The sequence below is a fragment of the Crocodylus porosus genome, unplaced genomic scaffold (genome assembly GCF_001723895.1).
Source record: "Crocodylus porosus isolate Cpor-Errol unplaced genomic scaffold, CroPor_comp1, whole genome shotgun sequence".
Taxonomy (NCBI): domain Eukaryota; kingdom Metazoa; phylum Chordata; order Crocodylia; family Crocodylidae; genus Crocodylus; species Crocodylus porosus.
The window spans coordinates 42,722,975-42,746,696 of NW_017728906.1; the positions used below are offsets into that span (position 1 = coordinate 42,722,975).

Below are 23,722 nucleotides of genomic sequence, written 5' to 3' on the forward strand. Positions count from 1 at the left end.
ATTGCAGATAAAGTGAGAAATCAGTTCCCTCGGTATTTGCTGCGTCTTTCAGTTTCTTCTTCTTAACCATCTGTCATTTGTGGAATACCCACAGAGACCTACTTGGTGTTACGACAGTAGAGATATCAAAGAACAGCCAAAATTAATAAGTCTGCAGTAATTCTTATGATATACAAGAGGTTCAATCTATTTCCTATCCTACCCACTTTCAATATGAGCCTTCTCTAACCTTTTATAAAATTAGATAAACTTCTTTCTACCCCAACCCTCTTTATCCGGAATGCCTCTGTTAGTCTGAGAGTACAGGTACAAGTAGGACCAATCTTCTCCAAAATGGAAAATTTTCAAAATTGCACTTCCCATGAACACACAAAAAACCATTAACAGTTTACTGACATGCAGTGAACACAGTATGTAAAAGCATGGAAGTATCTCCAAAAACCTTCATTTTCTAAAGCACCAAGCTTACATATTTATCTCCTTTAAAAAAAAAGGCAATAATGAATGACACCTGCTAATAATCTTAAGATTATCAGACATCTCATTTTCATTTGAACATCTTAAGAGAAAGTGAATTTTTGATGTACCAGCGGAAAGTATGATTTTTCCATTCTTAATAATTAATACAACTCTAGCACACTTTAAACTTGCCCCTTTTAATTTAATTGAACCAAATTTAAATAAGCCATAGCTGGTTGTAGGTAACTTTATTTAAAAATATGTATATGCTGCACATTTAATTGTAATATCATTCATTGGTTCTTTGGAGATACTCATGTTCACTTGAAAAGGTGGTGCTGTCTGCGGGACCTTACCCACAATTATTTTTGCCTTGCATACTTATATGTTGTTCTACAGGATATTTTCTGTCATGTAATACTAGATATTTTTATGCTATGGTTTAGGTTAGCAATTTTAAACTATTTGATCAAGGCCTGTAATAATATAATTCATGTACCTGTAAGTTCCTTAAATACTAAATACTGGGATGCTTATCAGGAACCTGAAAAGGATTCTCAGTTCAATTGAAGTCCTATCCTTTCCTGTCTCTTCATATATGTTTATGTCTTTTTAAATATTCATTGAAAGGAAAACAATCCTTGGCTAGAGGCAAGGACTGAGTACCCACCAGTGTGACATTTAGAAGCAAGACCATTCAGCAAAGGGAGAAAACAGTTCCACCAACTGGACTTCAGCAACATCTGCAGTATTTCCCAGATGTAGAGACTAGGAATTTAATATGCTTGTGGAGGATTTTCAGCCACTGAGTTTATTGGAGCCCCCACAGTCTTTTTCTTAGGGAATTTGCCCCCCCCCCCAAATTAAAGTTAATCCTTGTCCCATTTTACCACTTCTTAACGTCTTTTTTTCACCTTTAGTTTTCATTGTCACTTGTCCAGATTGTCATCTTAGAAAGTACCATACTTGAGTTTGGTATTAATACTGAGTTTGAAGGCATTAGGTGAATGAGAGAAATGGGGCATGTCTAGATATGTAATTAATTTGAAGCAATAAAATATGGTGCTTATTGCTCTTGGGTGCACCATTTGAATGTGTACCTGGGACCGCAGCGTATTGAACAAGGTCGGACCAGGCCCAACTACCGGGGTCCCGGGTGTCAGTCTGCCAGCCTGGGGTTGCTCTGACCCGGCTCAACAAGCAGTGGAGGAGCTTGCTGGAGCATGAGGGTGTTCCAGTGTGGGGCTAGCTGGCAGGCAGCCCATGCACTGAAGCACCCTCATGCCCCAGCCAGCCCCATCAATGTCTAAATATGCACTGCTGTGCACTAAAAAAAACTCCACCACAGAACAGTACTTGTATTTACACGTACTGCTTTGCTGCAGAGTTCATTAGTTTCCTGTGGACTAATAGGAAACACCGAGACATTTACTGTAGAGCTAATTAGACAGCTCCACAGTAAATGTCTTGTGTAGACATGCCGCATGAAATCACTTTATACCACAGCTGAAAGTTTTCTTCTAATGTAGCAGTCTGCAGTTTTAGCCTGATCCAGTGACATGGCATTTTCATTTCTTTTCAGAACTACACCAACGCAAAACTGTGACAACTGTTCAGATGCAACTAGATATTTATTTTTAAATGAATTTACAAAGATGGGTGATACCTGCCGTCATTCATGTGAACATTATAACAGTGGTTGCCGTAAAGACTGAGGCAAGCAGTATAAATAAGACTGGAGAATGCTGAATTATAATGAAGTGAAAAATCTATTTGATTATGTTTATGGACCTTGTTTTCACCTAAAATAGTTTAAAGTGAGTATGAATTTGATTTATGACCGCTCAATAGCCTCTTTACACTGCAAGAACAAAATAAAGGGTCTGCAAATGTAAATTGACTGGCCTAACATCTTGTTCTAAGATAGACCTCAAGAATTTTACTCTCTCTTCACCAAAACCTCCACATACAAAAATTCTAAAGAAGGCCAAGGAAGGAAATATTAGAACATTTTATCATTTTATTTTTAAAAGTACTATGCATATTATGACCTAAAGTATGGCAGGGAGCAGATTCCAGTTTTATAGTAATGCTGGACGTAATAGCCAGTGTGAAATTGTGCAATGATGACGGGCATAACTAAAGTAATAGAAAGATTAGACTTGTGGGCCTGTATGAGTGAGCCAATTCCATTCAAACCCTAACATTCTCTGTTGATACTGGACATGTATTTAGCTCATTATATTTGCATAAAGTATTTGAACAACACTGACTATAGTGTTACTGGGTGAGTATGTTTTCAATTTTAAAGGAAAGCTGCTATTATTATGTGGATTTATTTGGGAAATGCATATAACAATGAATGGTATTGATATGCATTTTGGTGGCTTATATTTTAATAAAACATGAGCCAGATTGGGACTTTGAGAATAATCACATTAAAGAATCAATGAAGCCTTCAGGCAAATTTGGAAATCTTATATTTAGAGCAGGGTTTGAATTTTTTTGGTCCTAATTTGCTCTTAAGTCTATCACAGGGGCAGGCAATTATTTTGGGCAGAGGGCCACTTACCAAGATTTGGCAAGCTGTTGAGGGCTGCATTTCCCTCTCTGGTGCAGGGAAGAAGGAACAGTTCCACGGTCCCAGGCCAGAAGCCTCTGCTAGGCAGGGGCTTCTTGTTGGGGAACAGAGATGAGTGGGCCTTGCTGCTGGGTCCTACTGCTGGCTTCCCTTGGGTCCTACTGTCCCTGACTCTTGTCATCTTTGACAGGCAGCCACAAGCAAGTAAATATTAAATTTTCTAAATTTTTTAGGGGCCCTGTGGGCCAGATAGAATGGCTTGGAGGGCCAGACCAGCCCCCAGGCCATATTTTGCCCACCCCTAGTCTTTCAGTTGAAACTTCCTATTTTAATTACTGTTTTTCACATCAGCCCTTGATGATATACCAAATGATTTGATTTGATTTTTCTGTGCAACAAAATGCAGCATTTCAGAAATGTTGTTTCTGTTCCTTTGCAGTTGTCCTTTATATGCATATGGTCCTAGCAAAAGTTTAGAGAGCCACCTGTTTCAACCAAAGATCTTTCTGCGCATCCATGGAACAAGACAAGTACAACCTTAGCAATGATAGATCACACAATTTCACCATTGCTTTTACTCTCACTAGTCTGCTATTGACTCCCGATTCTAACCAGATATCTTGAAAATGAAGGCATAGTTTAGATTTCATCTGTGATTGCCACTTGCAGCAACAAGTTTTTTGTAATATAAAAATGGATCTGCTGGGTGCATCTACATGAGGCATTTACTGTGGAACTGCCTAATCAGCTCTGCAGTAAAATCTCTATATCTACATGTGCAGCCAATTAGGCCATGGTAAACTAATAAACTCTTCTGTAGGATAGTACTTGTAAATACAAGTACTGTCCTACTGCAGAGTTATTTATGGCACAGCAATACACATGTGGATGCCGATGGGGCTGGCTGGGGAACAAGGGTGCTTCAGTGCAATGGTTGCTGCCCAGCCCTGCACTGTAGTGCCCTCGTGCCCCAGCCAGCCCCTCTGAGGCACACTGAACCAGATCAAAGCAGCCCCCTACTGGTAGGCTGATGCCCCAGCCCCCTGCTAGCTGGGGCTGCTCCAACCCGACTCCATGTGCTGCAGTCCCAGGCGGACATGAAAATGTGGCACCCAAGATGATCTTACAAGTCCCTTCCGGTCCTTCAATTCTATGATTCAGGAGCAATAAAATCTGGCATGATATGTGCTGCAGTTTATTGCTTTGAATTAATTGCACATGTAGACATGCCCCCTGGCAGTTGGATGCATCCAGACACTCACTTAAAACAGGTCACTGGCTCTCTAACACATGGCAAGATCAGCCTTGAATGTGTGTGAACCAGTGGCTCAGAGACACAAAGTTATGTAAAACATTACCAATTGCTCAAGCCACCTAGCCCCCACAACTAGTTTCTAAAATTAATAACCAGCCTGCTATAAACTTACAAAAAGTGGGTATTTTGCAACCTAACCGCAAGAGATAGGTGCATTAATATGGACTTGTAGGTCAGAAAACCACAGCAGCAATTTGGCTGCCTCTCCCCTCTCATAATCCGGTTGCATTCACCCAGGAAGCTATGTTGAGCAATAGACATAGCTCATGCATCTTGTGTCTTCAGCAAACAGAGGAGAGTACCTTGGTGGGCTACACTGCATAGTGCGAAATTGAAATACTGCATGTGCTGGAACATGAATATTTATGATCCTGTGCTATGTAACCCATTCTAGACTGATCAAAAAAACCCTATTTCAATGGTTTTCAACCTCTTCTCATTTGTGGACCCCTTAAAAAGATTTCAAATAGATGTTCAGACCCCTCTGAAAATTCTGAATGGAGGTGCGGGACCCCTGTAGTACTGCAAGTGTAGGTATTCACATACTTTTGATTCATCATAGTCATCTTTTGTGGATCCCTTGGACACAGTGTGTGGACCTCCAGGGGTTTAGGGACCACAGGTTTAAAAGCACTGCCCTATCTTATAGCAACCTCAGAATTTATGAGCAGAATCAAAAGCAACAGACCCACTTCGAACACCATCATTTATAACAGTGAAATCCTTAAGTGGGTATGTCCTGTGTAAAGTTCAAGTGATTTCTCTTAATGTTAACTGAGCATACCTGAAACATCTAACAATGCTTGTTTGTATCCATTCTGTATGTATGTATATAAGTGCGTACAAATACACCTCTGCAGAAGAACATGAGCTTTGCATGTGAACAGATCTAGTTTAAGATATAACCTTGGTTTTAGGCTTCTGGGAAGGAAGCGTAGTAAAAATAGAAACTGGCAATGTGATTTGAGAATTCTGTAGTCTCAGCAAGTATCACTCAAGTTAGACTTCAATAATAGCACTCTGTTATCAGCATTCTCACTAGTTTTCCTTTATGCAAAATTTGTATTTGTCAACAAATACTCATGTGCCTTTTTTTAGAATCCTGCATACCTCTTACATCTGAAAGAGGCAGAATGCAGAATATTTGTCATTAAAGTACCAAAGAAGAGGTAATGAAAACAACTGGTATGAAGTCCAAAAAGCTGGTGTACATCTTTCTGTGGAGCAGAAATTTGGAGTCAAGTTTCAAATGTCCTGCAACTCAATGCCATCTTCCAGTTTTCATTTCTTCTCTCTAAAATAATGAAAAGGTATGATTTGCTTAAAAAAAAGAAAAAAACCCAAACGTCTTGAAGCCTTCTTGAATTGATTCTAAAGTCAAGTGATTTCTTTAATTCATGTAGTATAGTACATATAAACCAGTTTAGCAGTTATTTATCATATTGACAACTCTTGAAGAAAATGTGCTACTGCCCAATTAACCTCCTACTTACGCTACTGTCCTAGTGTTGGAAAAATACTTAAAACATCAGTTGAGTTTCCTATGCACAATGTAAAATTATAAACTGTAACTTCACTGTGATTTAGGACAGGTAGCTTTTAGCAAAGCATCTGTATGCCTCTGAAAATCTGAGGGTTTGCCTACATCTAAGCTTCAAGTCAGAAACAGGAAAATAGAGGCAAATGCCACATCCTTAGACAGTGCATCACTGCAAATCTTGCTATGTTTGCTCCTAAAAAGAGTAAAAACTATGATGATAACTTCCAGAAAGAAAGCTCCTCAGAACTGGTTGGTTAACAATATTACCTGCCCATTGTTTTTCACAGCCTAAACCAAAATACATCTCCTAAACTTAATTATGCTTCATAGCTTCTTATGGGCCCTTCTTAATGCCTGGCTGTGTGGAAAGGTAGATATACTCTGGTATTTTAGTGGCACAGTTCAGAATTCTTTTTTCAAAGGCTCATTGCCACTGAGTCAATATAATTTGCCATTCAAAGCAAATGCTTGGGAGAGTTGAGTTTTAAATTCCAGCAGCTAAATTTCTCAGAGATAGTTTGCCTACATTTTCCCAGGGCATTCCTGACTTATTAAAAATACAATTGACCTCACTTATTCCTTTTTAATCAGTACCCATGCTTTTACTGTCAGATTAGAGATGGCATATTTGAAATGATTTGCCTTTAAAAGCAAAGGCAAGATATCAGTAAGCTCTGGAATTTTACACTTGGACTTGGTGGACCATGATTGCTGCATCTGGTCCAAAAACACCGGCACCAAAAATAATTTAAACAAAGATTAAACATAGCCATGCACAGGTTATCTTGGCTTCTGTGGCTATATCAAGTCCAATAATGCTCTTAGTTAGCAGATTGATTTGCTTGGCATAATATATGTATGCAGGATGCATATCACAGTGCACACACAATAAAAGGGCTGAAATAAAGTTGCAAAGTCAACCGTCTTTCTGGCATTTTCTAATTTTTGAGTGCTGCAAATTTAATCATGGTCTCTAAACTACTGTTTTCTAATTTCCTATATTTCTTTAAAAAAAAAAGAAACTGAAGGACGTAGAAATTCCATAATGTAGCATCCTGTTGATGCCTACACAGGTCATAGTCAAGGTTGAAACCCTTAAATCTACCACACAAATGTCCCCATTAGTCTAAATGGCAGAAAATAATAGCAATATCAGGTTGTTATGTGGTAGGTATGTGGACCAGCACAAGGGGGAGGTGAAACATGATTTGCCAGTGGCCCAGTTCTGCCACTGCTGCAGTCAGACTGGCTTCTGCCACCACTGTCACTTAGGACTCAGACCCTAGGAGTTTCGGCTCTGCCTGCTTGCCGAACTCCTCTGTACCTTCCCCACTGACCAAGGTCTAGCTCTGGTCTCATAGATTCATAGATGTAGGGTCAGAAGGGACGTGAGCAGATCATCAAGTCCAACCCCCTGCCATGGGCAGGAAAGAATACAGAGCTCATACGACCCCTACTAAATTTAAGCTCATATGACCCCAGCTAGGTAATTATCAAGCCTCCTTTTAAAGACCTCTAAGGTAGGAGCCAGCACCACTTCCCTTGGAAGCTGGTTCCAGATCCTGGCCACCCTGACTGTGAAGCAGTGCCTCTTGATGTCTAGCCTGAATCTACTCTTGATCAATTTGTGGCCATTATTCCTTGTTACCCCGGGAGGTGCTCAGGGAACAGGGTCTCACCCATTCTCCCCTGGTCCCCCTGTTAAGTTTATAGATGGCCATCAGATCCCCCCTCAGCCTTCTCTTGTGGAGGCTGAACAGGTTCAGGTCCTGTAGCTTCTGCTTGTAGGACCTGCCCTGCTGCCCCCTGATCATGCGAGTGGCCTCCTCTGGACCCTCTCCATGTTGTCCACATCCCTCTTGAAGTGTGGATGCAGTACTCCAGCTGTGGCCTGACTAGTGTCGTATGGAGGGGGAGGATCACCTCCTTGGACCTGCTCGTGATATAACTGTGGATACATGATAAGGTGCAGTTAGCCTTCCTGACCACGTCCTCACCTTGGCAGCCGATGTTCATTTTGGAATTGATGATGACTCCCAGATCTCTTTCTGTCACTGTGCTTTCAAGAAGGGAGTTCCCCAGCCTGTAGGTATGGTGCTGGTTCTTCCTGTCCAAGTGCAGTATCCTGCATTTGTCAGTACTGAATCGCATACTATTCCCATTTGCCCACCCCTGTAACCTGTCCAGATCCAGTTGTATCCTGTCCCTCCTTTCTAGCATGCCCATCTCACCCCAGATCTTGGTGTCATCAGCGAATTTGAACAGGGTGCTTTTCACCCCCTCGTCCAAGTCACTGATAAAGAAATTGAACAGTACGGGCCTGAAGACCGAGCCCTTGGGAACCCCACTGCCCACATCCCTCCAGGTTGAATATGACCCATCCATCACCACTCTCTAGGTGCGGCCCCCTAGCCAATTTGTGACCCAACTCACTGTGTAGGCATCAATGCCACAGTTGCCAAGCTTTTTAATGAGAATGGGGTGGGAGACAGTGTTAAAGGCCTTCCTGAATTCCAGAAAGACTACGTCCACCGTGACACCGTGTCCAATGATTTTGTGACCTGATCGTAGATGGCAATCAGGTTGGTCCAACAGGACCTGCCCTTAATGAACGCATGCTGGTTGCCCTTAGGCATCCTCCCCCCTGCTGGTCCTTCCCAGGTGTGCTCCTGGATAATTTTTTCAAAGAGCTTCCCCAGGACCAAAGTTAGACTAATGGGCCTACAGTTGCCTGAGTCCTCCCTCCTCCCTTTTTGAAAATGGAGACCACATTGGCCTTCTTCCAGCCTCCTGGCACCTGGCCAGAGCACCATAAGTGCTCCTAAAGCTGTGCCAGGGGCCCCTCAATGACCTCTGCCAATTCCCTCAGCACCCTGGGGTGGAGAGTATCTGGACCTGCTGATTTGAACACATCCAGTCCCTCCAGAAGTTCCCTAATTCAGTCGTCTCTGAACCTTGGTCTGGCAGAGTCACTCCTGAGTCCATCCTGTAACCCGGTCAGGGAGATACAGGTCTCAGCTGCACTGGAATCAGACAGCTTCCCCCTCCATGTTACCTCAGTCTAAGAGACCATGAAAAGCACAGGAGAGATGGGCTCTCTGCTTTCAATTCAGGTGCTGGGATACAACACAGTCCATAACATCCCAGAACTGCAAGTGCAGGGAAATTCCTGCAAAACCTTTGTGGAATGTAGATCTAACATTTAAAAGATTTTTTTTTTTTTAAATAGTCCAAGGAAGACACCTAAGATGGAAGATTTTGGTACAAATAATCAAAGTTGGCAAAGCTATAAGCAATTAAAAATGGGATTTTAGAATGAGAACTACCAGTCTTGATAACAGCCCCACCCAACTAAGCTATTACTCAGGATACAACTATAAGAAACATGAACAAAGCTCATAAACTGGTAATCCATTCCATAAGAAATTATTAATGTGGTGTGTATAATACTGCATAACCCTGCCCTCTCGTTTGTATCTAATAAAGCAGCTTAATTTTACCAGTGAAAGAACCCACCTCCATTTGTTCATGTATCCAGTCCAGAAATGAGGTAGTTCGGCTGTAGACTCCTGGTTTATTAACTTCTGCACAGCCCACCCCAAAGCTAGTGCTACCCACTAACTTCCAGGTGCTCCTGACTTCACATGCTAAGGGCCCCCCGCTATCTCCCTGAAAGACCAAAAAAATTAAATGTTAGTTTCTCAAAAAATATAAAGAAAAGAAATAAAAGAGAGCAAGAGAGAGAAGAAAAAGTAGAGGAGCTATTTCTTTGGGAGTGGGGCAAATCCCAGCGGTCTAAGGAGGGCTTTATGATTCTACTTTCTCCTGAAGCCTATGAAAAGCAGATCCAAAAGCATTATGTGAATTATTTCGCTTTCTGCTTTGGAAGTGTTATCTTCTCATTTCACATTTGTATGTACAAGCAGACATACAACACAACAGAGTTGGTGAGAGATGTTCTGTTGGGGGTTTTGTTTTTTAATCTAACAGAAAGTGCATTTTTCACAAAATCTAAATCTTACCAAAATGAAATAATTTGTTTTGGGTCAATAGGACATGAATTAAAATGTGTTGGATTGGATTGTTAAACCAACCCAGCCTTTTTTATTTGGAGTCAGTTGAATACTAACATGTATTTAACTGTTGTGATGCATTACCCCATGGGGGCTGTTGTCTCGGCACCTGTTCTCTCTCCAGTCTTGAAAGGCTTGAATCGGTAAGTGCTTGCTCATACCTAAATTCAACTAGAATCCAGAAATTAGGTTGTCCTCTGCTTAAGTCCCTGATGGGGCTCAAGCTAACAAGCAGTCTCAGAGCATGCTTCATACATACCAACGGAATAGGAATTCCTATTCGATGCAGACATGGCTGTCAATTTTCTTTTTAAATGGTGGTGTCTGTGCCTCTCCTGCTTTCTATAACAGGTTAGTGGTTATAGTACTTGCCCAGACAGCAGGAAGCCGGGTTCAAGTTTCATCTCAGCCTGAACAGTTTCAAGTGCACATCTCCCCGGGTGTTGGTAGAACTCCCTGCTAGTTTTATATTGATCATGCTATGTGGTGGAGGGAGGGTCCAGGGAGGAGCATTTTTATTAGAGCAGCTCTCAGAGCTTCTCTAATTAAAGCACCCGCAGCATCATGTGTATTTAGCATCCCCCACTTCAAAATCAGCTTTTATTAAATGATGAGCTTATTCAAAGAGCTTTCGTTAAAGCATCCCATGGCCATTTTGAAGCATGGGGACACTGAATACACATGGCACAGAGGCTGCTGGAGTGTGCTAATTAGCATGCTCCAACAAACTCACAGCAGACTCATTTGAGCACATGCTGGAGCAGAGGTCTCTCATATGTATAAGTGCCCCCTATTACCAAGGTTCTGCCCTAACCATGAAACTATGCAATTAGTCTAGGTGGGGTCACTGCTGATTGCCCCCTGCATAAATGAATTCAAGATCCATTGGGACACAGAGCGAGTATAAGAAGAAGTTTGACCTGTAACCTAGTGTGTAGGGCATTCAGGATTCTTTACACAATCTATCCAGTGACTGTACACGTATATAGAAATAGTCTATAGAGCAGGAAGTTGGAAACCAGAGCTCCCTTCTCCCAGCTGAGTGCTCTAACCATCAAATTATAGCGGGAGGGAGGCAAAATCCACCAGCACTGCTGGGGCCAGTCTTCATGGAAACCCTGGTTCCCTGCTGTCACAGCCCTGCCACTGCTGGGGTCTCCATGGAAACTGATCACAGTTATGGGCTGCTAGGAAATGGAGTCTGGCTACAGGCCAGATCCACCTTTTTGCGCACCCCTGGGTTATAGCCAGGTTCCCTCTTGGGCTTTCTTTGAGTGCAGACAGAAGTTCAGCTCCCAGCTGTAACTCATCTTGTTTTCTGCAAAGTGTTCTGAGTTGCATCGTTATCCCAGACCAAACAGAAGTTCACTGTTGGTCCCCGGACGGAGAGGAATCTAGCTGGGACTGGGACCCTGCAGCCAGAGTCCCCTAGCAACAGCCACAGCTCTCTTGCAGTGTTCACCATTTTCAGAATGGGAAGGGGGAAAGGCAGTGAAGGAAGCTCATTCTTAGGGCTCCCTAGCTGGTGCTGATGGGTGGGCACCCCCCCCCCAAGCTACAATACACCCACCCCATCCTTCAGGGGGGACTGAAAACCCCCAGACTGAACTCCCTCTGTTCCCTTTCCCCACTCCCATTCTGAAAACAGTGACAGTCTGGGAACGCTGCAGACACAAGTTACAGAAGATGATACATTTTGTAATGTCTTTATCTGATACCTCATGCAACGAGGGGTCAGATATTCACCTGACTGGCCGTTTTTGAAGCGTTCTGTAGCCATGCACTTGTTTTTGGTGATGGATATAGACTGCTTTCTGTGGCCAGATTGGGAGAAAATTGTCACTTCTATGTGCACCTATAATAGTCCACTGAAACTTAAATTCTTTCCCATAGTGGCACTGCTTCAATAGAAGGCATGGAGCGTGCTCCACTCAGAATAGCCTTTAGCCTGGTAGTTCAGCACTACCCTGTAAGGTGGAAGATATCAGTTTGAATTTCTTGAAATAGAGGAGGAAATTGAACCAAGGTCCACTGCCAACTAGGTGAGTGCACTAGCTATTCGGCTATTATAGAAAAAAGAGCCATAGGCACCAAACCCACTTTCATGAGATGTGGTCAGCTTTGGAGAAAGGACACAGGTACCTGCCTTCATGAGAAGTTTCAGGACTGGATAAAGGCACCACCCTGCAGTCCTGTGAGACTGGGATTTAAAATTCACTGCTGTCTTCAGTGTTTGTCATTAGCTAGCCCTAGGCAGATGCACATTGATCATGTTGGCTAAGTACAGACAGTCAAAAAGCCTGCGGCTTAATTTATTCAGTCTTTACAAGTTAGTCTAAGCTGCAAAGATTGAACCGATAAGCGAATGAAAGGACTTTTGATTCAGAAAATGCAGCCACATGCCTGCAGTGGCTCAGGCCAGAAGCCAGTGGGCACTGCAGCACAGCTCTCTAGCACGTAGCCAGCATCAGCTGTGAGTTTGCTTCCTCCTTGTGCAGTCCCTGATGTCTCTGGAATTTGCAGTCCATAGTCACAGCAGCAGGATGCTGTAGAGTTGCTCATCACTTCCTGATTCCAGGTGCCTCTGGGATTTGTAGTCCACAGTTGCAGCCAGCACTAAATAAGCCAGCAGGACAGCTCTGTACTCTGGGAAAGTTGAGTTTAACCCTTCTCCCTGGCCCCAGCCCCCAGTTGGGGTTTGCCTGGGGCAGCAAGTGAGCCAGCTCTCACTCCTCCTCCATGGGGAAGCAGGGGCCCCATGTCCTCCCCATGAATCACCTGTGTCCCAGGTTACATACAAATATTCATGATTTACTCTAGGCTGAAGAGAGTACCATAGAAATGGCTGTAAGTAAATAAGAACAGTAAAGAAAAATGCAAAAGAGATCTATATATTTTTAGATCCCCAGTAGTTTAAAGACCGGATTGTGCCAGACCTAGCCTTCAGCCCCTCTCTCTGGAGCAGACAGTGCAGCCCAGCCCAGTCCAGCCCAGGGCTGCAAAGCATGCTGAGATGCTGGCGGACTCTGATTTAACTTGAACCAAGGAAGGGGTCTGGGACAGAAGTTTCATAAACTGGTTTGACCTAAATCAGTTAAGTCAGATACTACATTCCACCAGGTTTATCTTAGACCAGTTTCAGCCACTTTGAAACTGGTTTATGTGCATTGAACTTCAATTCTGTTACAGGTTTAAACCAGTTTCTGATCACTTAAATTGGTTTATATATAATGCCTGTCCCTAGCCCTAGAGTCCATGGCTAGGGACAGAAGTTACACATTAACTGGTTTAAATGATCAAAAACTGGTTTAAACCTGTAACAAAACAGACATTCAGTGCACCTAAACCAATTTGAAAATGGCTGAAAATGTTTTGAGATAAACCTGGTTGAATGTAGTATCAGACTTAACTGATTTGGGTCAAACCAGTTTATGTAATGTTTGTCCCAGACCCCTTCCTGGTTTAACTCAAACCAGAGTCCCCCAGTGTCCCGGCATGCTCTCTGGGCTGGGCCCTCTGCTCCACAGAAGAGCTGGCCTTGCCCCTCTGCTCCCTGACTGGAGCTCTGCCAGACACTTGCAGGCACAGCAGGGTCTGTTTGGCTTCCCCCTGTCTGATCCCTCCCCACCCAACCACCACCACCACCGCTTGCTGCTCAAACAGGGATTCCTCCCTCCTCTCTCCCACAGCATGAACCATAGCCGGCATGTGATATGCTAGCTAATGGTGAGAGGTGTCTGTGCAAGGTAGACAGGACAAAGGCAGACAGGACAGTGTCCACTTAGGGCTTTTTGGAGATTATCAACAAGAAGCTGGTAATGTCCCTCCCATTTCTTTCTTGGAAAATGTTGTTTTAAGAAAAGTTTGAACTAATAAGAGAAGATTTTGTTTTGCTGATGGGGTGATAAATGTTTTGTAACTCCCTGCTGTGTACAGTACATGCTGTATAACTCCTTGCTGGCCCAGAGGAGCCTGGGGGTGGGGTGGGGAAGGCGGGTGGCTCCCTAATCAAAGCATCATGCTGGGGTCTGGCCACACCATCCTCAGCTCAACCCTGTGCAAGGAAAGGGAGAGCTGGTCTAGCACCCGCTGGCTTCTAGCCTGAGCCACTTCTAGCCTGAGCATGTGCCAACATTTCTGGAATGAAAATGGAATGTCTATCCACCTCCAAAACAGTTCAAGCTTTACAGGTTACACTAACCTGCAAAAATTAAATCAATTCGGGTTCAGGCTTTTTGAATGTCTGTCCCTAGGCTAGCAGGCTGGCTGCTTTGTATCAGCTCTTGAAGGTCCCTAATTCTCCTTATTTTATATGGAACCAGAATATCTCATGTAGACTTCTGGATTCCCCCATGGACACCAGGCCTAAATAGTAGGCATTATAGCACCTAACTTATAGACACTCAAACCTTTTATTGGATCTCACTTTTTACACACACATAAAAATAAGTAAACTTTTTACCTCTCCCTACTCCAGTGACATACCATGAGTCTCCAGCACCCAGGGACAAATACTTACATTTTTGCACCCCCATCTCCCCAAAAATCCTTCTGGGTGGTGAGTGGCCGGACATAAGCCGGTGACAGGGGGGCGGGATAGTGAACGGCCAGACGTGAAGCCGGACCGGGGGGGGGTGGAGGATGGCAAGTGGCTGAACATGAAGAAGCCAGCGGTTGCAGAGGCAGCAGGGGGGTGGGGGTGGAGCAGTTGGACATGAAGCCAGCGGTGATGGTGGCAACCTGGAGTGGTGGCAACCACCCATCCCCTCTTGCTATGACACTGATTTTGAGTGTTCATGGCCACAGGGAGCCTCTTGGCTGCAGGGCCCCCTGTGGCCACAGGTTCCTCAGGATAGGGATAAAAACTCTGAAAGGCACGATAAGAACGCTGAAGGGCCCAGCCAGTGCTCCCCTCTCCCCCCCCCCGTCAGTCTGCTACTGCTCTGCCCTTCACTTTTGAGCTTCTTTGGGAAAGGCAGTGATACCACATATGTGGGAGAAGTAGCTGGCCTTGCCTCTGGGTCTCTCTCCAACACCTGCATCTGAAGCAATAGACCTTAGTCATGGCTAGATGTGAATGATAGGAGCACCAGTACACTCCAGTCAACTGGCACTGACAAACCTCTTGGGTACTGGGATGGTGGGTTTTGCTTGTGTGCTCAGTATCAAACAAATAGCCAGATTTGGTGAAAGAGAGGAATTTTTCCACAGGTCAGATTGACAGGGACTGTTGTTGCTTCTCATTCTTTTGTAGTGTGGGGTGGTTTCACCTGGTAGGATCATCTGAGCATATTTTGCCAAACAAATTTCCTGCCATTGCAGTGGCTCAGGCATCAGTGTTCCTCTAGTCTCTCCTGCTGTTTTCCTGTGACACAACATCATTGTTTGTTGTCTTTTTCTTAGCCATCAGATGCTTTATGGCTGTGGTATGTGATAGGGGTCAGAGCAGATGTTCCTCTGACCTATCTATTTCACTACAAATCATTTTCTTAAGTCCTACCATCCCCACATTTATATGTTTTTATTATTTCTCACATAAGTCAGTCAATTGGAAACTAAATGCTCTGGTAGTTCTGTATTGACCATGCGACGTGCACCTTGCAGCTCTCATAATTGTTCATATTGTGGACTCTTCACCTTGGCTTCTGCATGAATGGATGGTATCATGCTTAAGCACATAAGGAAACCCTAGAAATATTGTAAGTAATTTTTTCTTTAAAGAAATATAAATTTACTTTCTGAAGCAGCAGATAAAGTGATCAGGATAGAAGTAGGGAGGGAATTGTAAACAAGGAACGCAAGCCCATTGAATCTGATATAGTAAACAGATGCCAATATTTGCTGATAAAAAGGCAGGGAGTGTCTCCTGATAACTTACTACTCAGATGTTTTCCGCCTAATTTTAATCAACACATTTATAGTTAAGAAAAACATTTCATACCTGACAAGTGTCAACACCTCCTCTTAAAAAACCAGCACACAGCATTGAAGGAGTTATGATTCCTCCATAGACATCCCTATGATTGCAAATCTTATTGGAAATCAAAGGCACACTAGCATAATTCATAGTCTCTGAAGTATCGCCTGTTAAAAAGAAAAAGAGAAAATTCTCCTTTTCCGTGTCTGCACTCTTTCATTTCTTTAATTTCCCTGAAATCCATTTCCTATAATAATGAACAAAGGATTAAGTATAGAAGCATTAGAAAGACAAAGGTGAAAGGAATACAGTAAACCTCACAGTGCTAATATACAAGCATGGCACCTAGGTGTCCTGTCATCTGCCAAGACAACCCCAAAATAAGCTACAGTGGGCATGCCTACATGAGATGCTTTAAGGCACATTAGCTTAAATTTAAGGCACATTAGGCAGCGTGTCTACATGTGCACACCCTCAATGCACTTTAAAAATTGTGATTTGGGGCTAATCGTGCCTAAATTTGATACCTATAAATGTAAATGCTGGTATCAAATTTAGGTGCAAATAGTGAAAGTGCATCCACACACATGTAGATGCTGTGTGTGTGGTCTGATTTGGGATAGTCCCAAGTCAATCCACACACAGCGTTAATGTGCTTTAACACCTGCATGTGTAAACACCTGCCTAAACCCACTTAATGCATATTAAGATAATGCGCATTAAACTTAGGCATGCTTAAATGCATGTGTAGTTTGAAGCTCAGTACAAAGTTGTGAAAGTTGTGCTTTATGTGGTTTTTTTACAAACTAAGACAAGTAATGGCAAAGTTCATTAAGCTCTTGTCTTGCAGTTCTCACCCTTTTTAGACTCAAGGCACCCCTCAATAGGCTTGAAGCACCCCCAAGAAAATGCTAGATCATAGCTTTCACTCGGTGTTTGACTACATAAAAATATTACAGCGGTTTACCTGTTGCAAAGAACAAAGAGCACAGCATGTCAGAAAATTGAAATATCTGGCTTTATCTTGTGGATTATGTTTGCATACCTAATAATGTTAGTATTTCATGGCACCCCACAACACCTGTGAAAGGATCTGAAGGCACCACAGGGTGCACTTGAGAATCACTGTTCCGGTCGATAACTATTCTTGCTAATATTAATAGCAATATCTGCTGTGAATTAAGCTCCCTATGTAGTTAGCAAGTCATTTTGCAAACTGCTCTTGATTTTCTTCGAAAATATTCATTGTTCCTAAGTGTTTGCCAAAGAATTTGGATGGATAATTTTCACTAACAGGGCCTGTTTGCAAACTGTTTACTTTTGCCCATTTGCTGTTCCCTGCTCATGTCGTGTGGAGTTACCCATCTCTTCCTCTCAATTTCTGAAGGTACCCAATATTTGTTCTTCTCTCTGAATGAATTATTGAAACATTTCAAACAAAAGAAGAATGCGGGGTAGTGGGAAAATTGCATATAACGTCTATCTAGCATGAGTGGTCAATACTTTCACTTCATGGAGTGATAGTCCAAATATTTGTGACTAATAGGACCTAATGAATCAGAATGAAGTGAACTGCTTTTATCTGTGATATTATTCACAGTTCAATTTTCTTATCTAGACAGCTGTGATATAAATGTACAGTACATTTCAGTACAGCTGTGCTCCTTGTTCTTGGCAAACAAGAAAATATTGTAGATGGAACCGTATGCTAGAAGTAAATTTACTTCTATGCATGGAGCCTGCCCAGGGACTACCCACCACATATTGTGTGTTATTTGAGGGCTTACATGGTGCACACATCCAATTTGGATCCACTGCACAAAGATATATGTCATCTGAGGTCACTACTATACTCAATAGTACAATACTTAGAAACAGCTCTATGTCATTCAGATTTTTCTGAAGATTGAATGCTGGCTAATACTACTGCTAGATATAGCATTTATTCATCATGATGTATTTTAGTATATAAAATTAAGAATGGACATTTCAAATACTTACCTCCCTCTTCTGTAGCTCCCCATCCTGATATCCAGCACATTTTCCCTGCTGGAAAATGTTCACCAAAATTGGGCAGACAAATTGGCTCTATCAGACCTATTTGAAGAGACATAATTTCTCTTTAAAACCAGCAGAGGAAGAAAGTAACACTCATTTTACTGGAGTTAGTTTGGATTTTCAACCTGTAACTGAGAAAAGAATCTGACCTTTTGGCTAAGCCAGAAATGTGTATGTGTATGTATATTCAACATAAGCAGTACATCTACACATGCACCCCTGCACAGCAAGTACTAAATGGCTGCAAAGTACCCTCAATACTATATGACTGTGCAGTACAGCACAGTCCCAGTGGTGCACCAGTCATTTCCAACCCTACTGTGCAGTAGCAATGAGTTACTGAGAAGTAGTGGTGGCATCACAGTTAGTGCCCACGAGTGCTATGTCACTGTAGTATCTCATGTACATGCTCCCAAGGAGATGCAAATTAAGAACAGCTGTTGCTTTACTAATTCAGTGTTTCATAGGAAAAACTGTAAAACATCTATAAAACAAGATTTCCAAGAAGAAAATGAAATTATCAGGCAATTCTTTATATCTCTCTCCTTTTGCATCCAAGGTCCAAAATCCAAAGCAACATCAAAACATAGCATTGTAGTGTGCTAAAGCATTGAATACAGTGGCATGGGGCTACATCTGTATTTGTGTTGCCCTCTACTGATTGATGGTGAGGATTTTGCAAATGCTTTTACTGCTTTTCTTTCATAGAATCATAGAAAATGAGGGCTGGAAGGGGCCTCAGGAGGTCATCTAGTCCAACCCCCTGCTCAAAGCAGGCCCATCCCCAACTAGATCATCCCAGCCAAAGCTTTGTCTAGCCGGGTCTTAAAAATCTCCAAGGGTGGAAAGTCCACAACCTCTCTGAGTAACCTGTTCCAGTGCTTCACCACCCTTCCAGTGAGAATTTTTTTCCTAATATCTAACCTAAACTTCCCTTGCTGCAACTTGAAACCATTGCCCCTTGTTCTGTTATCTGCCACCACTAACAATAGTCTAGCTCCATGTTCTTTGGAACCCCCTTCAGGTAGTTAAAGGCTGCTATCAGATTCCCCCACCGTCTTTTCTTCTGCAGACTAAATAAGACCTGTTCCCTCAGGAAGGAGTAGGTAGTCATCAGATGAGAGGGTAAGATACTTTATTTGTCTGTAGTCTGTCTTCAAACCTAGTCAGTTTTTCGTGTGTGAGTCTTTTCTCATCTATAATACATCCTTTTGTTGTTTGTCTTCCCTACTTCATTGCCTAGGGTAAAGAGTCATTTAGGTGTAAGTGATGTTCCAGGCTAGCCCATTCTATGGAAAGAGGGACCTAAAATTCTTTTACATTCCAAGGAGAAGCCACCTGGAGTTGGCAGAGTTTCTCCTGCTGCAGCTGTGAGATCCAGTATAAGGGCATTTGAACCAAGGCCTTAAAGGTTTATTGCCAGAACAAACCTTGATTGATTCCTTGGGACAGGCAGCAGGACTATGGGGACAAACTTGTGGCTCCAGAGATACCCCACAGATGGGCTTGTGACAATGCCTTCTTTAATCAGGAAGTACTTACAGATTGCTGTTAATGTTTTCCTATGTGTTTTCCAATTTCAGTCCTCCAGATATGGCAATTGCAGCCAGCATCATGATCTGAGAATTAGGGTGACTTGTTTTTTAACGTAAATGGATCACTCTCTTTTAACTGATGTGACTTTTCTTTGAAACATTAGTACTTTTGAAGGGTGCCAGATTCACTGCCCTAGATGCTGCACACCTTCCTGTATATACAGATATGAGTACAGTAGGGCAGTGACAGCATAAACATCTCTACCCTTCAGTCTCTCTTATAAGCTGGAAGGGAGAGAGAAGTTTATTTCTGACAGAGATGGAGAAAGCGACTTGGAAAAGAAAGAAAGAAATACACTGATGAAAGCAGCCACCCCTTCTCTGTAACTTCCAGAAACCCATGTAGTTTTGATATTAAAGTGATAAAATCATCATAGAATCACAGAAAAATAGGGCTTGAAGGGACTTCATGAGATCATCTAGTTGAGACCTCTGGACCTCAACCTGATTTTCAGCCTTTCTAGATTCAAGGAACCCCTGGTCAGACTCCAGGTATCCCTAGAAAAATTCCAGCTCTTAATTTTCACCTTTTTTTTACTATGGAAAATACTAGAGCAAGTCTTCTGTTTGCAAAAACTCAGAAAGACCACAACTGGTCTGAATGTTAGATATACACTATAGATTCCTACTTGTTAGACATAGTATAGATTCCTCCTTGAAATCTTTTGAGTTTATCTTACGAATCCTGCTTGCACACCAAACAGTGCTAATATTGCATGGCACCCCACAGCACCCTTGAAAGGATCTGAAGGCCCCCCAGGGTGCCATGATACTTGGATTGTGAATCACCAACTTCTGCCCAAGCAGATGACCACGACAAACTGAATAAAAATACAGTTTTTATTTTTATTACATCAACCCCCAGCCTAGCCAGCCCATGGTGGGAGGGACTTAACCCAGCTACTGCAAGTGACAAAGAAACACAACCAGCTATCATCCCTAAGATAAAACACAGAGTGGTCATTGTGGGTGACTCCCTCCTGAGGGGGACAGAGGGAACGATCTGTCACCCTGACCCCTTAGCCTGGGAGGTCTGCTGCCTCTCAGGAGCTCATATCCAGGATGTGGCTGAGAGGATCCCAAAACTTATCCAGCCCTCCAACTGCTACTCTATGTTCATTATCCATATGGGCACAAATGACACAGATCAGAGCAATCCCAACTGGGTCATAAGTGGCTACCGGGCTCTGGGAGAGGGACTAAGGGGGTTAGGAGCGCAGGTGTTTTTTCTCGATTCCCCGAGCACTACCAAGAGTAACTAGGAATAATGGCCACAAGTTGACTGAGAGTAGGTTCAGGCTAGACATCAGGAGGCGCTACTTCACGGTCAGGGCGGCTAGGATCTGGAACCAACTTCTAAGGGAAGTGGTGCTGGCTCCTACCCTAGCTGGGTGACCTCAGCATTCTTTCCTGTCCATGGCAGGGGGTCAGACTTGATGATCTGCTGAGGTCCCTTCTGATCTTACCAACTATGAAACTATTTCCTTCCATGACCAGGTGACGTATCACCTGTACAAAAGGAAAGAGGTTGATGTCATAATTTGGACTTCAAAAAAGTCTTTGATGTCCTTGTGGAAAAATTGGGCATATACAGCCTCGACTACTCCACAAGCAGACTGGCCAAGTTCCATGATGACACCAAACTTTGGGGAACAGTGTCCACACCTGAGGAAAGGCTGGTGGTCCAGGCTAACCTTGATAGGCTTGCAAGGTGGGTGCATGAAAACCTGATGGCATTCAATATAGAGAAATTCAAGGTGCTCCACCTCAGGAATAAAAACCTGCATCACACTCATAGGCTCGGCAATGCTACACTTGCTAGCACCATAACTGAAAGATACTTGGGGGTCATGATTGACCACAAGATGAATATGAGCCACTAATGCAATACCACAACTGGCAAAGTGAACAAAACCCTGGCTTGCATCTACTGATGCATCTCAAGCAAGACCCAGGATGTCATCCTTGGCTTGATGTACTGCATCCAATTCTGGGCTCCACAATTTAGGAAGGATGTGGAAAAGCTTAAAAGAGTCCAGAGGAGAGACACGCACGTGATCAGAGGGCAAGAGAATGGGTCTTATGAAGAGAGGCTGCGAGCTATGGTAGGACTCTGCAGTCTGGAGAAGCGTAGGCTCAGAGGTGACTTGGTGGCAGCCTATAAGTACATCAGGTGTCTGCATCAGGATCTGGGGGAATTCCTGTTCACCAGAGTACCCTGGGGGATGGCAAGGTCCAACAATCACAAACTCCTGCAAGACTGTTTTAGGCTGGACATAGTTAAAAACTTTACTGTCTGAGTCCCCCAAGGCCTGGAACAAGCTTCCCCCCAGAGGTGATGCAAGCACCTACTCCGGACACTTTCAAGAAACACTTGGACATTTATCTTTCTGGGATCCTTTGACCCTAGCTGACTTCCTGCCCCTTGGGAGGAAGGCTGGGGGCTGGACCTGATCATCTCGAAAGGTCCCTTCCATACCTAATGTCTATATAGTCTATGAAAAGTCCAGGTTGGAGCTGGAGGTGGAGCCTGCCCCCACCACTTCCTGGTACTCAAGTCCAAGACTGAGGGCTTTTTTCACCATGTTAAATGGGGAAGAAAATCTCATTCTGGATTTGAGTAAATATGGTATTTTTAAAGACCAGTGTGTGTATTTAGTATAACTGCATTGTTCATTTCCTTGTGATAGGGTGTTAAATACAGGCTATTCCTCATATTGAGTATTTTGGGCTTCATTTATCTATGCCATGGGCCTCATCCAAAACCACTGAAATCAGCTGGACTCTCTCCATTAACCTCTATAGGTATGATTTATACCTTATTCACTGATAAAAGTATGAGAAGACTGTTCTGTCTAGCAACCACCTTAAAGAATAGGCACCTGCTCTTTAGTATTGAGATCCAAAAGTTTAATTCAGGCTTTCTGCCCTGAGGCTTCTTAGACACAGCGCTGCGGTGTCCTGATGTAGATATTGATCCAGGTTTCAATTTCCCTAGAGCTTATTGTGGGATTCAGATGCAGACTGAAATTGTTCTCCCCACACAGTCAATAGGAGTTTGGCCACTGACTACAATAGAGCCAAGATTAAAGCAGGGTGCCCTGTGACAGGACCATTTCTTCCTCAAATAAATTTCTGATCAGCAACACTAGAATCCCCACTAGATTTCCCCATAGAAGAAAATAAAAGCAAAGATAAAATTGATATGAAAAAAAGATTACCATTGAAAACAAGTGGTGCTGCCAGCTTTATCAGTGCTATGTCATTTCCCATCGTCTTGGGTTTATAATTTCTATGGTATATAATTTTTTCCACTGAATGCGGATTAACTGGAGCATCTTGCTGAGTCACAAAACCCACTTGCACACTCCATGAGCTAGGCACGTACAAACTGAAACAAAGAGGCAGGAAGCAGTGGCCAAACTATGAAACTATGAAGCAGAGGAAGAATTTCCATAATTAAGAAACTTTAAAATTATTTACTGAGCCTTCATGCAAACTGAATAGCCATAGGCATTGGCATAGTTAAAACCCACACAGTCTGTCTATTAATAATTGGCCATGTTTTGACTTTTACTCCATACATGGCTATATCTTGTACAGTACACGTGGAACTTTATGCTACCACTCAAAGCTGTCATGACTCTCCACGTGTCTGTTGGTGCAAGTCAAGGTTTTGACCTTTTCCTCTGAAGACCTATGAACTTTGCATCCTGCCTACTCAAAAACCTACTCCGTTACTGCACAACACCAAAACAGTTGAGACTAGGTTGGATGCTCAAGACAAGTCCCTGGATTTATTTATGGGACTAAGGCATTTTCAAGGGGGTAATGTCACTCTAGAACTCTTTTGCTGCCACTAACATATAAGTTTAAGACTTCAGTTTGGTCTTCAGTGCATAAAGTAATTCCAGTTCTTCAAGGGTTTAGCTTGTGCCAACCATGGATGGATTAAGACACTTGACTGGGAGCCATGAAACAGGTACTAAGTTTCTGACTACACTATAAAATCCCAGCAAGACTTTGAGATTTGGGGGGGGCATTGGGGGGCTCATGCAGAGCCCCCCCATGCAGCGTGGGGCAGTGGGGGGGCAGCAGGGATCACCCTCCTGCCTGGCAGCATCCAGTGAGCACCAGAGCTTTTCGTTAAAGGGCCAGGAGATGGGGCAGGCAGGGCAGCCGTG

The 23,722-nt window shown here is 43.1% G+C and overlaps 1 protein-coding gene across 1 annotated transcript in view; it reads right to left on the reverse strand.

Moving 5' to 3' along the window:
- Positions 1-9,254: 9,254 nt before the first annotated feature.
- Positions 9,255-23,722, reverse strand: part of TMPRSS3 (transmembrane protease, serine 3) — a 36,175-nt gene continuing 21,707 nt past the window's right edge. Inside the window, exons 9-13 of the mRNA XM_019557114.1 lie at positions 22,760-22,929; positions 17,887-17,982; positions 15,910-16,052; positions 9,412-9,564; positions 9,255-9,269 (exon numbers count right to left, since the gene is read on the reverse strand). Of these exons, the coding sequence (XP_019412659.1) occupies positions 9,255-9,269; positions 9,412-9,564; positions 15,910-16,052; positions 17,887-17,982; positions 22,760-22,929 (577 nt within the window). The remainder of the gene's footprint in view (positions 9,270-9,411; positions 9,565-15,909; positions 16,053-17,886; positions 17,983-22,759; positions 22,930-23,722) is intronic.